The 15,547-nt window shown below is 45.3% G+C and overlaps 1 protein-coding gene across 4 annotated transcripts in view; it reads right to left on the bottom strand.

Moving 5' to 3' along the window:
• The window catches only part of pard3ba (par-3 family cell polarity regulator beta a), a 133,299-nt gene that overhangs the window by 53,313 nt on the left and 64,439 nt on the right, over nt 1-15,547 (bottom strand). For all 4 annotated transcript variants that reach the window (XM_035150615.2, XM_047339092.1, XM_047339094.1 and 1 more), the window contains 3 exons: nt 11,778-11,822; nt 1,172-1,387; nt 143-344 (listed from right to left, as the gene is read on the bottom strand). In XM_035150615.2, coding sequence (XP_035006506.2) covers nt 143-344; nt 1,172-1,387; nt 11,778-11,822 — 463 coding nt within the window. The remainder of the gene's footprint in view (nt 1-142; nt 345-1,171; nt 1,388-11,777; nt 11,823-15,547) is intronic.

Here is a 15,547-nt window from a genome sequence, read left to right on the forward strand (position 1 = left end):
TGGCAGTCTCTGGAACTACTTTACTTAATTTATCATAGACTAGCCAACTGTAAAGAGTCACCTCAGTGCCTGGAAGTTTAAGAGAAAAATAAAAACCTTTAATATTACTGAATCAAGACTGCATGACATTGAGGTGTCCTACCTTAAAAGGCCAAATCCTTTCTTTTTGGTCTTCTTATCCGGATCCTCAGCAGCATTATCGGCTTTCTTCTTCCCCTTGCTCTTCTTCTCTTTCTTCTTCCCTTTGGTTTTCTTATTTGTGTCGTCCTCGGCGTCCAGGCCCTGGCGAGAGGAGCTGCTGGCGGGCGTTTCGTGACCGGAGCTCTGCTCCGACAGGTCGTCATCTTAAAGGAGGGTAAACGTTAACAATGCATCACAGAGGTTACAGGTGTAGAGCATCTTAGTAAGAGCGCATGTATGTTTCATTGTGCAGTGGAGAGATCTGTACAGTGAGTGAGCTCAGTGCAGGAGGCTGAGAAGAGGCAAGTCTCTACACCTGGATGTGCTCGAGCAGCAGTCGTGTGCACTTGACATCATGCAGCTTTAGACCAACTTGGTGCAACCGACCAACCACAATTCACCACAGATAACAAAACGTAATGATATCACCACGAGCATAAGGAAATGAATGCTCCAACTGTTGTTATTATTATTTCAGATTTATTTGAGCACGATCATGTGAACAACAATCCACCGCCACCTGTGGGACGTCGCTTTTCAGAAGGTTAAACTATTGTTGGTTGCTAAAGATTCAAAATAATGCACATTTTAGATGAGTAATTTCCCCAAACACCATTCAGCATTAATTCATCACAATTTCAGTTAAGATGGAGGATTTTGATTTTCCTCTGTAATCACACACCCAACATGGGTCCACAAAGGTAGAGCATTAAAAAATATGCTGCTGTAAGATATAAAGTAGCTCTTCCTAAATTGCTGAGTGGATAAAATCATGTAGAATTTCATTAAGGTACTTAGGCTAAGCACCGTCACTTGGCAGGCCTCTGGCTCTTCTTGAGTGCCAGTGTGTTATAAAGCCTAAGGGATGAGCATTGGCAGAGCGGTGTCTCATTTAAAATGGACACAAAGTCGGGGGGAGAATTCGATATCATAGCAACAGTGTGAGCACCTGAACTATTTCTGTTTTTAAAATGCTGATGAAAAGTCTTACCATCCTCGGAGGGTCCATCGTAGGACTTGTCGATGGCGTGGCGGAAGCTCTGGTTGCAGCCCCGCCCGCGCACCATGTGCGGCCGGGGCCGATGAAACGGCACCTGGGCTTGGTTGTGACTCTGCTCGGCCTCCGACACGGCCGTCTGGAGGCTCTCCAGGGAGCTGGACTTCCAGAGGCCCAGGGTCGGGCCCAGCGCTCCACTGGCTGCAGGCTCTGAGAGACAAAAAGGAGACGAGAGCTGGGTGGGAGGAGGTGGACGGATGTTAAGCAGAGAATGAGAGGGAGAAGGGGAGGTTTGGAAAACGACTGGCTGATGGAGGAGGAGGGGAAATGCTCCAAAATGATTTTATGCTCTGTGCTGATAAAATGAGACAGACTGATTTGAGATTGTAAAGTAACTCTTAAGCTTTTAGCTAAATTTAGCTCGCAAAAAACATATTGCTACAGTAATATTAACTTGTTTAGGAGTCTGAAGTCTGTGGCCTTGATATAGTGTTCAACTGATAAAAGCATACGTACATTTCTTATTATATTTTATTTATCGCATTTCATCTTCATATCTTTAGGCCTGATCTTTTTTGAAGGCTTAGATTCAATCAGTGTTTCAAACTGTGAACGATCCCATGATTGAACCCAAACAACCAAAAACCATCTCACCCACCATCTCCCTAGTGGATCTAACTTTTCTTGGACTAAGCTGCAAAATGGTTTCAACCCAGAAATATGAAGCATTGAAGTGAAGAGAGAGAGAGAGAGAGAGAGAGAGAGAGAGAGAGAGAGAGAGAGAGAGAGAGAGAGAGAGAGAGAGAGAGAGAGAGGGAGGCAGGGGAGAGAGGGCGAATAACAGGCTTGACAGAAATGGGGGAGAAAGTCAGAGACGTATAGGGGAAACATAAAGGAGGAGGAAAAGAAGCGATGAATGAGGTGGAGTGGTACAGGGTCGAGTGAGGAGCGGCACAATGGGAACTGACAGGCTCATGCATAAGCAGGAGAAGGGGGGGGGGGATAAATGAACTGCCATCATACTGTACTCAGGTACGGCCTCCGACTCCAGAGAGGAAGAGGGGGGGAGACGGAGGAGCAGGGGAGCAGTGAAGGCCACAGCTGATTCAGCGGGGGATCGGAGAGCGGAGGAGGCGGCGTCAGGGGAGGAAAGAGCAAAGGAAGCTGGGAAGATTTGAGGAAATGCGGCGCTGGAAGAGAAACGGGAAGAAGGAGACAAGAGGAAAGAGAAGGTGTCATGCAGGCCCAGCTGCTGCCAGAGTGGAACCCACCCTGCAGGATGTAGAGGGAATTGAAAGGCTCCCACACCAGCCGCTCCCAGTTGAGTTTCACAATGAAACGGTGACGAGCTCTCGTGGAAGTCACACACAGGTTGCAAGCTGCGTTTTCTCCTCTCTGAAACTTTCCCTGTAGGGACGACTTATTTCTTTCTTTTTTTTGTCATTTCAGACGCTTCAAAGCTCCAGAGTAGAGCGGGGGAGAAAAAACTGAAACTGAAGCGGCGATAGAGTTGAAGGAGGGGAAAAGTAAGCAGAGCGTTGCTGCCTTTTAAGTCCTAAATTGACTTTCTGAGAGGAAGTGGGATTTATGGGGAATAAGGGGTTATAAATAGAGAGGGGGGAGCGCTCAGGAATAAAACGCTCAATTTGAGAGGCAGGATTTGTGTCACAAATGTAATTACGGCTGTCCAGCTCGCAGCCTGATAGAATTAAGCTCCTTGCCAGCGCACTGCTGCACTATGCACAGGGGAACTGTGTGTGTCTGTGTGTTTGCCGCGAAATGGGAGAATTTGGTTCAAAGTTAAAAAAAAGTCAGGATGCAGCCTGTTGAGGAAGCGCCTGAGATGAAATAGGTTAAGAAATAGGAGCACAATTCACTTTTTTGCAAGAGTGTGTGTGTGTGTGTGTGTGTGTGTGTGTGGTGTGAGAGTGCACTCATTCCATGCATGTCAGTTGGTTGAGGCTGGAGGTAAATGAATAATGAGGGTTTAATAGGATGGATGAGCGGGGGCGGGGGGGAAGAGGTGGCCATCAGCACCAGCTCGATCCAATGGAGGGTGAAATCAGCGTTTATCACATATCGCTGCCCGCTGTGCCAGCAGATGCTCGCGCCGATCCATTCGCATCGTGTCTGCCTGATTGCCGCTGATTCAAGCTGGTGCACATATTTGACAAACAGCCTAACAGCCAAACAGCCCAGGACGACGGGCGATGCCCTTCACAGCTGCGACGCTCCCCCATCGCACATCCGGCACCGATATCACAATTTGCTACTTTTTTTTAATCACACTCGATGCCGGCGAGAAGCCAAGAGAGTTTACTTTCTTTGGAATACCATCCACATGTACCGAATATTCTATATATACTATAGAGTTTAAGTATATTTATGTTTCTGAATCATATAAAGAAAACTTTTAGCAATATTTCCAGATTTATGTGCATCTCGGAAAGAGAGAAAAATACAACTTCTCCGAAACAAAGTTGATGTAAATCGATATATGATTTTTATCGATATTGCTTTTTTATTGTGTATAATGTGTTTTCTTTACTGTATTTATGTATTATTTATTTTTATATATAACCCTAACCCTATGTATTATTTATATGTGAGGCACCAACCAGGAGTACCACGTGTATTTCTGTAGTATCTTGTACAACAGAATGACAATAACGGCTTTCTATCTATTGTATTCTCTGATTCATTGTGTGATTAACCAGGAGACTCCAGTGTTTCTCAGATGACAACGATCAAGGATATTGTTGAGAGAAAACTGTAAAACAGAGGGAAAAATATAAAGCAACACCTATTGGACTTAATCATCAAGTGACTTGTGGGAAATGCGGTCTAAGAATGTTCTCAATCTTTAAGTGCCACTTAAAGCATTCCAACTCTCAAGTATCCACAAACACAACAAGGAGCCCACACCTGCGAGCACAGTGGAGGCTTGAATCACAACGAAGCTGCACACGCCTCTCTCTGTGTTCTGGACGCTGTTCCTGCTGTCGTGTCTGTGCCGAGCAGACAGCGCTGAACCCTTTGCCTGGAACGTCGCCTCGGGGTCCTGCCGCGCTGACAGTCCCTGCAAGGCCTTAACACCCGCTCCACGACGCCGCTTTGCAACTTCAAAAAGGGTCACGTCAGAAAGTGAGCGCGACTCACCTGCAGCCTGTCAACGTGGCGCGCTTAGAATGCTCGTGCGCTTGTTTCACGTGCACGTTCAAGTCACCGGGATCAATATATTATCAACAATGATATTTTGACTCTGAAAATGTGTGTTTTCCGACAGCTGATCAAGTCTGAACAAAAGCCGTGTGCACACAACTCTCTAATTATTTCATCCAATGAACACGAGGATAGATGAACTCAAAAATGTCCAAATTACAGGCTTTGCTACACAGGCTGAGTGTGTAGTGCAAATTTAATATGACACACACACACACACACTGCTAATCCCCGGCAGCCTGTCTTACCTATTACAAAATCCAATCTATGGCGTTGTTGACACCAGACTATTAAACCTGATATTTCTAATAAAGCCGACATTGTCTCAGTAATGACATACAAAGTACACACACACACTTACACACACCTTGGTGCAGCGCTGAACTCCCCCACCGTGTCTCTGCAGGGTCTTAACACTTACCTATCAACTGGACAACAATGCGCTCCACAGCCAGCAGCTTCGCAGCAGTCTGGCTGAAAGGTTGCCACGGTTACAAGAAAGTGCCCCCTCCATCAGAACCGCCGGGGGTGGTGGCGGTGATGGCAGTGGTGGTGGTAAGGAGGAGGTAGGGGTTTGTGTGTAAGAGAGGGGTGATGGTGGGTTGCCAAGGAGACACTTTGGCCACACACATATGTGAAACGCAGAACCACAAGAGCGTGCACACACACACAAACACACAAACACACACACACACACACACACACACACACACACACACACTTTCATCTAGGATCCAATCTCAAGACTGGCCAATAAAACCTGTAGCCGTTGTTCTGGAAACCAGTAAAACAGGCCCTGACCTGCACTCTACTATAAAAGAAAAACACATGCCACACACATGCTACACACACACACACATGCTACACACACACACACACACCTGTAACAGAAAGCCTGATCTCAGTGTTAATACAGCCCAGTAAAGGTTATTGTATTGAATCCACCGGAAGCAATAAACAGATCGCTGCAGGGCATAAAACAGCCTCTTCCTGTGTTAACGCTGATCCAATAAAGGTTATTTCATTCAAAAAGGAGCCCTAAATAATATTGAATTACACCAGATATTAACGATCCTCTCTGAGTAAATGTTTACAACTGGATATAAGCTCTTTTTACGGCTCAGAGGGACGGACAGAGAACACAACGGCCGCCCGTGACGCTCGTGTTCATGGCGTCACCTCAGATTAAACGGACTGAATGGACGCCGTTAAAGCTTGAAACCTATCGTGACGTGGAAGAGGTGGAGAGAGAAAAGCATGACGACGGTGTCAGCCGGAGAGAATGAGGATTGCATTATTCTGAATAGACCTGAATCGACGGCACGGTAACTTTTCTACTTCTCTTCACCTCAAATATCTTTAGAATAAATCAAAAACATGTAGTTCATTTTTTAAACAAAAGAATAAAAACGTATTAAAAGAATTAACTGCAACATCTCTGTTTCTTTGTCCCCTCAGACGTAGATCTGTCCCCCTGATTGAAAATAGTGCTCCTTTATTTTTTGAGATTCATTACCTCTTTCCGTTGCTTCGGGCCTTCTATATTTTCTCATCTTGAATCAACCTGTCTGCTCTTTTAATCTACATTTCTGTAATTAATTATGAGTTGTTGTTGTTGCCCACTGGCTGAGGCCTGGGGGTGCGGGCGGGAGAGGGTGAGCGAGATGGCTGTGTTAATGTATTCCAAGTGTACCTAGCACTGTTCTTAATATTGTATTTGTACTTAACTTCTAGCAAACATAACTAAGGCAGGATTAATCACATGTCATTTGTTGGGGACTATTTTCTCTTGTGGATTAATGCGTATTTAAGTTCACCAGTGAGTATTTACAGCAGCGGGACAGCACATGTGGTCTGGAAATAAACTCCAGCGCCCAAGGTCATGGTAATGAAGGAAAATGATCCGTACTCCAGTGTATCGGCTCACTGATGTGTGTTTTATAGTCCTTTTGACACGGAGCAATAAACTGTATCAGGCTTTTTGCTTTACATTTATAAGTACAATGATTTTTAAAATGTAAAAAATCTGCAGCCTTATTCCTTTTAATGATGTTTCAGCGCCGCAGCCACTTCCAATCACATGACAAAGCCGACTTCAAACCGAATCACCTCAGACAACTGTACGTCCAGCTCAAGCAAATCTAATTCATGTTACAGCCAATCAAACTTCCACTCCAATTAAAGACCTGTCCAATCACTGGGCATCCCTCCATCGCTATGTGAACGCACTCAGCTCCATCAGAGGGCCGAGGACGGAGGCGCTGCCCTGGCAGTAATTGTGTTAAGCTGTTTAGATGTATGAGGGGATGGGGACGTATGGGCCGTATGTATTTAGCCTCCAACTAGATGAATGGCTTTAAAACCTGGACGGGACTTAAAAGGCCATTTCATAATTACTGCTTAGCTCCACTGGACTGCAGCGGTGGGGCAGGGGCGGAGTGCGGGCGAGGGTTGGAGCGAGCTGAGCGGAGCGGGACACGTGCCATTTTGTAAACACGTGGCAGATAAAAGTGCTTGTTTAAATTTAGACTCAGACATACCAACACCTGTATGATAATGTAATTCACCGACTGCTATACCATCTGTTTGATCTAGTGCAGGAATATGTGATATTTATACCTCTCAATATGGTTATTATGGTCCTTCCATGACATGACACCATAAATTGCAGCGTTTCACAACAACGCATGACATGAAATTGGAGCTTATTGCAGATGTCAAACGGAAAAAGAAATCTGCATGTTCGTCTAACCACCGAGGTCCAGTGAGTCATCCTAAATTAGAGGCTTTTACGGGGAGAAAAGTTTGGACCCAACCCGACAGTGACCCCTGGAAAAAGGAGGATAATTAGACCGGATCCAGCAGCGTGAGGCGCCGGCAGCTTATGAGCAGCGGAGGCCAAAGAGAGCAGCGATGTCTTACCTCCAAAGCAACATCTTTCAGGGGGCATCCTGGTGGCCTGACACCGAGAGGTTGTCAAGTAATTGCGACATCCTCTGTACGAGTCTGGATGCACGTCTCGCCCTTCTCGCCCTCTCGTATTTCTTGCTACTTCTCCGCTAACAGTTGTGGAAATGCTCAAAAATATGCTTAAACTAGAAGAGCAATCAGCGGAGTGCAAACCTCCGCCAACGCCAAACAGTCCCCCTCAGGATTGATATTTGCATCTGCACTCATTAATATTAGTCCCTTAAATATGCCTGAATTTTCTTCTCATCTAGATCCATGAATTATTCCTTGAGAAATTGGTGAAAAAAATTGGATCCGCAACCGCTGGATTCTTCCCTGACCCACACAGCATCCATCCACCAAGTTTCATGGTAATCCATCCAGCAGCTTTTGTGTTTTGCTGCCAACTAACAGACAAACACCGCAGCCAAAAACATAACCTCCTTGGCAGAGATAATAAAAGATGACAGTTTTCATCCCTCCTCCATTTTGACCAGAGAGAAACATGACAGCATAATGGGACCAACACGATAATCTGGTCCCATTAAATGTAGAGACAGAATTAGCGGTCTTCCATTTAACCGTTATAAGGTTTTCATTCATCGCTTTTTCTGTATCAGCAGAACTGGCCCCGAGATGAATCAATTAAAAATCAGCGCAACAAGGTGACTTTCAACGAAAATCAAAAAATATAAAACAGAAGCAAAGAACTGAAGGAAGGAAGGAGGGGAAAAAGAAAGTGAGACGGCACGAGAGAAGCAGCCAATGAGAGCCAGAGTTACACTGCACCCAGACAAAAGAAGTGAAAACAAAGCCGAGGCTTCAGCGGCTGGCAGGACGCCGGTGGTGGTGTATTTTTTAAAGTCTCATCGTGCAGAGAAGGAACAACGGGGACTAATGGGCACGCGGAGGGACGGCACCGGTGGCTGTGCTGCAGGGTGAGCCGTTAACTAGGCGACACTAAAGATCCTGGCAAACTGGAAACAAACAAACAAACAGGAAGGCTAAAAAAAACCATACAAACAGAAACTGCAGCAAGAGCCAACAGCACCAGTATTGCACAGATTCAATGCATGTGTGTGTGCGCGCGCGTGTGTTTGCGTATAGTGTGCATGCATCTGTGTGTGTGTGTGTGTTTAAGTGTGAGAGCTGCTGGACCAACTCCCAGGTGTGTTGTAAGAGGGCAGCCTGCCGCCGAGGGAGATGTAAGACTCTAAGGGAGAGAAATGGAGGGATGAATGAAGGGATATGTGTCCATTACTCTTTTGGCTGTCTGCAGGGTGTTCTCACACACACACACGCACGCACACACTGAAGCTGGAGGAGATGCTGGCCTGAGTCTGACTCTTGGTGGAGGAAACTAAGAGATTGGAGCATGTTCACCGTAATAGGCTGCATAAGCCTGAGAGAGAGCGAGAGAGTGCGTGAGAGAGAGAGCAGAGAGAGAGAGAGAGAGAGAGAGAGAGAGAGAGAGAGATGACAATAATAGAGGCAGAGAGCGAGAGAGTGAAAAGGGATCAGCCTGTTGAGAGAGAGGAGAATGAAAGTGATCATAAAGAGAGAACCGGATGTGGCAGAGGAGGAGGGAAGAGGGGGGGAGGAAGAAAAGAGGGATGAAGACTTCGGGATTGGGAGGATACTGAAAATGGGGACGAGACCGGCTGCAGAGAGCGGGAGACGGAATAATCAGGGGGGAGAAGTGGGAAAAGTGGTGCGGAGGATGAAAGCAAGAGAGAGGAGGGGGGGAGAGAGAGAGAAAAACTAAAAGCTCTATTGAAGATGGGGAATCTTAAGAGTGGAGAATCGAGAGAGAGAGAGAGAGAGAGAGAGAGAGAGAGAGAGAGAGGGGGACAGTTTGAGTAAGTGACAGAGGGAGGGAGAGAGGGAGTTAGAGGAGTGAAGCGCTCCTCGACGCGGCTCTAGCCAGAGAGAAAAAAGGGTTTTATCCAGATTAAAGAAGCCAGGCAGGCCTCTTAAGACCATCCGCCTAATGAAATATGTCAAAGCCCATAAAGAAACACTGAGGCCATTTAGGAAAGGAGGATGGCGAGGAGGAGGAGGAGGAGGAGGAGGAGGAGGCCTGCAGGAAGCTCGGCAAACACGCGGCGTCAGCAAAAAATGAAAAACACGCAAAAGCCCCTGTCAATACGCATTAGCTAAGACGTCAGAGCGGAGGGGAGGGAGATGGAAAAAAGGAGAAGAAGAAGAAGAGGAGGAGGAGGAGGAGGAGGAGGAGGGAGAAGAAAAGAACGGCGCAGCGGAGGAGTGGATTGCTTTATTTATCATGTGGGGGATCAGAGGAAGGAGGAGGGCGTAGGTGGAGCTATTGTGGGAATGCTGAGTACGGGGGATTCGAGGTCAGCGGCGGTGCTCGGGGAAATTTGTATTCCGCCGGCAACAGGCGGATAGTTGGCCGCTGCAGGTGGATTTAAGAGCTCGGCCTCGTCGCCACTGTACCGACGCTCGTGGCTCCTTCGTCGTCACTTTTCCAAACGGGACGAAATACAGAACTGGGCAGTTGAAACCCAGAATTCTGCAGCAACACTGTGATTTACTGTATATTCGTATACATGTAGTGATGCCCAGAACAAACCACACAGCAGCCTGGACCAGAGGAGCAGCTATATCTGACTCAGTGGAAATTCACTGCTGCTGCTGCCCGACCACAGCGCAGACTGGTGCCTCATACTGGTGCCTCATACTGGTGTGTACGAGAAACAATAACCCTGTAGTCTTTTTCGTCTATCACCGATTTCTATAGTCTGAATTATCTGGAGAAAAAAGCCCTTTAATGTGTCAGTTTATAGGTAAAAAATTGATCTGTCTTTCTCCTTTTTCCTAATGTTTTGTATACGTTATACAGAAAGAAGATGTACGAATATGGAATGACACAGAAATGACATAATACATATATGTATATATATTTATATATAAACAGACATGACATCACTTGTATGGAAAAAGCCATAACTCACAAACTGCATCACTGATGAATTTCAGAGCTTATTCTACCGTTGAAGCTTTAATTATTACCTACAGTGAGCATGAGGGATGCTCGATCCCCCCCCCCTTCTGTACAGTGGATCCCCTTAATGGATTTTCTCATCAATCTCATTACTTAAGTCATTACAAGCCATTGCTTTTAGTTGCGACTTCAATCCCTGCTTGCTCTGATGTATGTAAAGCAATTTGCTGCACATTTATCCATTCATCGCTGAAATTGGTGTAAATGAAAAATATAGCAGAGCAGTGCTGCTCTAATTAAAAGGCAATATTTTTTTTTATTAATGAAAATCTTTTTCATACACTGAACATGAGAAGAACCTCCTTGTCAAGTTACGATGAGATAATTGCTGGTGGTTTGTGGTTTATTAAACTTTATTAAACTTGTATTTTCTTTGCGTGTTACTTATGATGGCACAGGGATAACGTAATTATACAAACATTATGAAATGTTTCTGGATCGGATGGAGACACATTGTCGACAGGAGATTTGTGTACAAGTGACTTTTTCAGACACAAGACCAGTGGAGTAGGCAGAAGTAACATATTGCATGAGCCTGTAAAATCGTGGAAGGTAACGTTATCTCTGAATTTTCTCCAAATGCTTTATACCCACGATAATAAAAACATTATGGATGTTTTGTCGATGTCTGTTTTGCAGAGTGGAAACTAAACATAAACCCTAACAGCAAAGACTGTGTTAACATATTGAATAACAGCAAAAAGCGCAAGCAGAGTAAAGTCTGTCGACTTTTTGTTATTGTTCTTCCTCTTATATTGAGATTTATAAGAGTTACCTTTTTTATATTTGTATAATTTCCTCTATATATATATATATATATATATATAATCGTTGTGCTTCCACAATGACAATAAAGAGATGAGATTGACATGTTACATTCCTGTCCTATCTGTGTACAGAGGTGCATGTGCAGGTCTTGGCAGTGAACTAGATGCTCAGCTCTTTGAACCACGACACTGTAATGCCCTCGGTAAGAGACAACTGACTTTATATTTTACCTTTAACCAGACGTTTCTCAAATGAAACAAGGCAGAGTCGATCGCAGAGAAATAACCGAAGGGGGGGACTCCATTGTAATGCAGTGCGGCCGCTGTCAGCTGGGTGAGGATTGAGCACTGTAGGCCTGCTGACCCGGGCGGCTATAAAGCAGCGAGAGCTCGGACGCTAAGTGCTTCACAACTCAACTGTGTCAGGCGGGAAAGCCGAGGAAGGAGTGGGAGGCGAAAGAGATAAAGAAATGTTTGTGCACAGATAGGAAGAAAATGGAGGAAATGAGAACCTCCACGTTCTAGGTTAAGGAGAGTCGGGGAGGAGAGAGGAGCAGGAGATCGGTGGGTCAGAAACAAAGGAGGAGTGTTTTCTCTGCCTGTGTGCACGTGTGTTTTAATTATATCAAACACTCACTGTTCCTCTGCCCGACCAGGGAGCCCACGTTGCTCTCATCAGCCACTGGAACACACAAGACACACAGAAAACAGCGTGTTATTACATTCCATACATGCAGAGCAGAATATGCATCATTCCGGGGCTTTGTGTGGTTTTCGTAAACGGCTACGCTGGTGTCTCTCGCTGCCGGCACGTATATTTCAAATGACTCCCTGCAGAAGTATCACACAGAGAGAAAAGGAGCGAGGCACGAAATGTCTGGGACTGAGAGAGGAAATGAAAAAAGAAGCAGAAATATAAGAGAAACCAGAAGAAAGAAGGATATTATGACTGTGGGAGAGTAGATAGAGGTGAGGCAAAGAGAGAAATAATAAAGAGGGGGAGAAGAGAGAAGAAAACAAGAAGAAACCCCCCCGACCCAAACACCCCGCCCGCCGCCCACCTAATCTAACTACACAGGATTGCAATCGGCCAGCGGCAGCCGCCACAGGCAGTGCACCACGGGATACAATAATAGGTTTTCATTACGCTGCTATTTCTCTTAAATAATCCTTTTCATTTTTTATGAGGTCAATTTTCCCGGCGGACAGACGGGTGAGGGGGAGAGAAAATGAGAGGAAGGGAGGGAGAAAAGGTGATAAACAGAGGTGAGCGAGTGTAAGAAGCGACAGATGTGAGGTGATGGCGAGAAGGTGTGTGTTTCGAAAAAAAACTAAAACCAGCGAGAGCTCTGAATCAAAAGAGGTGGCTTCACAAAAAATCTGCCGCATCTGCAGCGACGAGGCAGAGATACCTTTCCTGTGCACGCGTGCCAGATGAAATAAAAAATATAAGTGCGTTTAAAGTTTGGAAAAAGAGCTATTCCCGGCCACATGACCCTGCCAAATAATAAAAGCTTCCTTTTTTCCTGTGGAGGGAAGATAAAAGTCTGGATGTTCGGCAGCCAAGTCTCTGCCACAGCGGAGGAGCTAAAAATGTAAAATCCCTCTTTTAACCTCCAGTCAGCTTCCTTAAAGAGTGTTGTATTATTCATTCTATCAAGGGATAACTTCACTTCATAGTACAGCTTCAGATCAAGGCCCTTGCACTGTGTTTAAGGTATGTCGTTCCTTTTATGTTTTTAAGCAGATTATAATGCTGTTTTACGATGAAGATGACGATATTGAAGAAGAAAACAATTTGCAGACTTGGAGAATAATGTCAGATTATTATGAGAATAAAAGGTGTAATTTAGTAAGAAAAAGGTAATAATGTTACAAGAATAAAGTCATAAAATTACGAGAATAAAGAACGTAACAAGAAGCCAAGGGAAGCTGTTCTCGCCCTAGTTCCACTTCCTCTGGATCCAAAATCTGGAACCACTCTTGAAAAACTACAAAAACCCATTTGAATATCACACGGATGTAAAACAACGGTAACCTCAGTTCACCACGACCAAACATTCCCTCCTCCACAAAAGATTCTCTGTGGTTCTTTCTTCAGAATAGACTCAGTTTTTTGCACAAACCTTTCAAAGTCCTGATAATTATGATGATGTGGAGCTAATGAGCCCAAAGGTGACCCTCCACATTCCTCATTCCAACGCAGGCGACAGGACGACATTATTCTCCTAATATTACGACTTTATTCTCATAAATTTGCAACTTCTTCCACGTGGGATTATGACCCCGCCCCCTCCCTTTAAGAAGAAGTGATTCCAGGGGAAAAAATATAGCTTTCTCTCTGTGAGGCGACACGTGAACGACAGCGCCCCCCCTCATCCTCAATCGTTTCCTTAAATCAAATTACAAGAAGTGGGATATGTGCTTACAAAATAAAAAAATGTTTGTAACTAAGCTCCAGTGGAAGGCGCCACACATATCTAATGACTCACATTTTGTATTTAAATTCAGCCTCAGTCGTCACACAGCAAATAACTTAGACAGCAGAATGTAATGTACGGGCTCCACGTCTCCTAAAAGGTTCGATGATTCAGTGCACTTTGAGCAACTTAAAGCAAATCCATACAGACCATTTTCCAAAGCAGCTTTTTACACTGATAAAAGCATTAGTTTCCATCCATTGCTCATTCAGGGGGGGAGAGAAATACTTGCTACTTGCTGAATCACTGTCAGACTCGTTTGAAAAAGTTCTATGTTATAGTGTCTTATTCTGTGTTTTACCTTTTTGTTAAATAACCTTCTGTCTGACGCTTTCAGGTGCTTTAAAAAAAAAAAAGAAACAGATTTATTATTCCTGGATTCTTTAGAAGAAAATCCACACCACTTTGCTCCGGCTGAGAAAAATTCGTGTTTTTGTGCAGCTGTAGTGTCGGTGACTCTGCTATTCATCCTTCCATGGGCAGCTCGAATGTGTGTGTGTGTGTGTGTGTGTGTGTGTGTGTGTGTGTGTGTGTGTGTGTGTGTGTGTGTGTGTGTGTGTGTGTGTGTGTGTGTGTGTGTGTGTGTGTGTGTGTGTGTGTGTGTGTGTGTGTGTGAGAGGGCTTCTCTCTGTGAACCAAAGCTCAGAGTCAACACACGGTATTTGCCGAGGCGTCCAAGGTCAATAACAGCAGCTCACCTCTTTCTGCCAAGCGGTGTTTAATAAGAGCGACCCTGCTCGGCTTTACCGCAAAAGCTTGGTTACACGCGAGCTTAAAGACTGACGCGTGGGGAACTCTTCTGGGTGAGGAAAAAAAAGGAAGCCACTTGACTCTTTAAATACAAATTGTGTTGACACGGTCAGCGTGTGTGGGTTCAGGGTTCCTGCCGTCTTTGCACCTGTACACGCCCACTCAAACAAGCCGCTTTCAGTCATGAACTCAATGCAAAATTGAGTCGAGTTTGCCTTTTGCTTGTGAAGAACGCAGCGGGAGATGGTCGGGGTCAGACTCAGTTGACAACAGAAGGAAAACGGCGAAATTGGCGTCGGCCCTAGTCGCCAAAAGCTCTCGAGTCTCGTTGTCTTTCCGAGACGACGTATCTTCGTCTTTTCCATTCTCACCTGGACATTTTACAAGAGGGCTGGTAGGGAAATTTGAGGGAAATATCCGGTGCAACTGACTCAGACATTTACGTTCTCACAAACTTCCAGACTTCAGAGCATGTCAGAAAGCAGCTGGACACACACACATAACTCTGCCGACTACCTTCTTGTTCATTTCTGAGCCCTTTGGAGGGAGGGGACGGACACAGACCCGGAGAGATTGCATAAAAAAAAAAACAGATTGAAATAGAGGATGGGCAGAGATGGAGACAGAGGTGAAGTGTATTGGAGTGGGTCCTCAGTGGGATAGAGCAGAGAGTGTGTGTGTGTGTGTGTGTGTGTGTGTGTGTGTGTGTGTGTGTGTGTATGTGAGTGTGTCTGCAGACCACCCTGGTCCAGAATGAAAGCCAATCAGCTTGTGGTGGCAGAGGCGTGTGCTGCAGGAAAGAAAGCCCATCCAGTGAACCTAATGAACCGGGATTGGAAATCAGAGAGAGAGGCTGAGAAGAACGAGAGACGGATGGAGGGAGGAGAGCGAGAGGAATGAACTCACGGGAAAAAGACGGAGGGAAGTGGAAACAGCGAAGACGAGGAAAGGAAAACATTGCACTGATGTCGTCCGGAAAACAGGAATAAGGAGAATATTGGAAGCATCAAAAAGAAGGGGAAAGATGAAAAGATTGGAGAGGCAGACAGAGAAAAAGAGGAGGGGGGGGGGGTCGGCTCGGGTTAATATGAGGAAATAAGTCCTTTCGTTCTCACCTTCCACACGCACACACACACACACACACGCACACACACACACACACACACACACACACACA

This window comes from Hippoglossus stenolepis, chromosome 24 (assembly GCF_022539355.2).
Source record: "Hippoglossus stenolepis isolate QCI-W04-F060 chromosome 24, HSTE1.2, whole genome shotgun sequence".
Lineage (NCBI taxonomy): Eukaryota > Metazoa > Chordata > Actinopteri > Pleuronectiformes > Pleuronectidae > Hippoglossus > Hippoglossus stenolepis.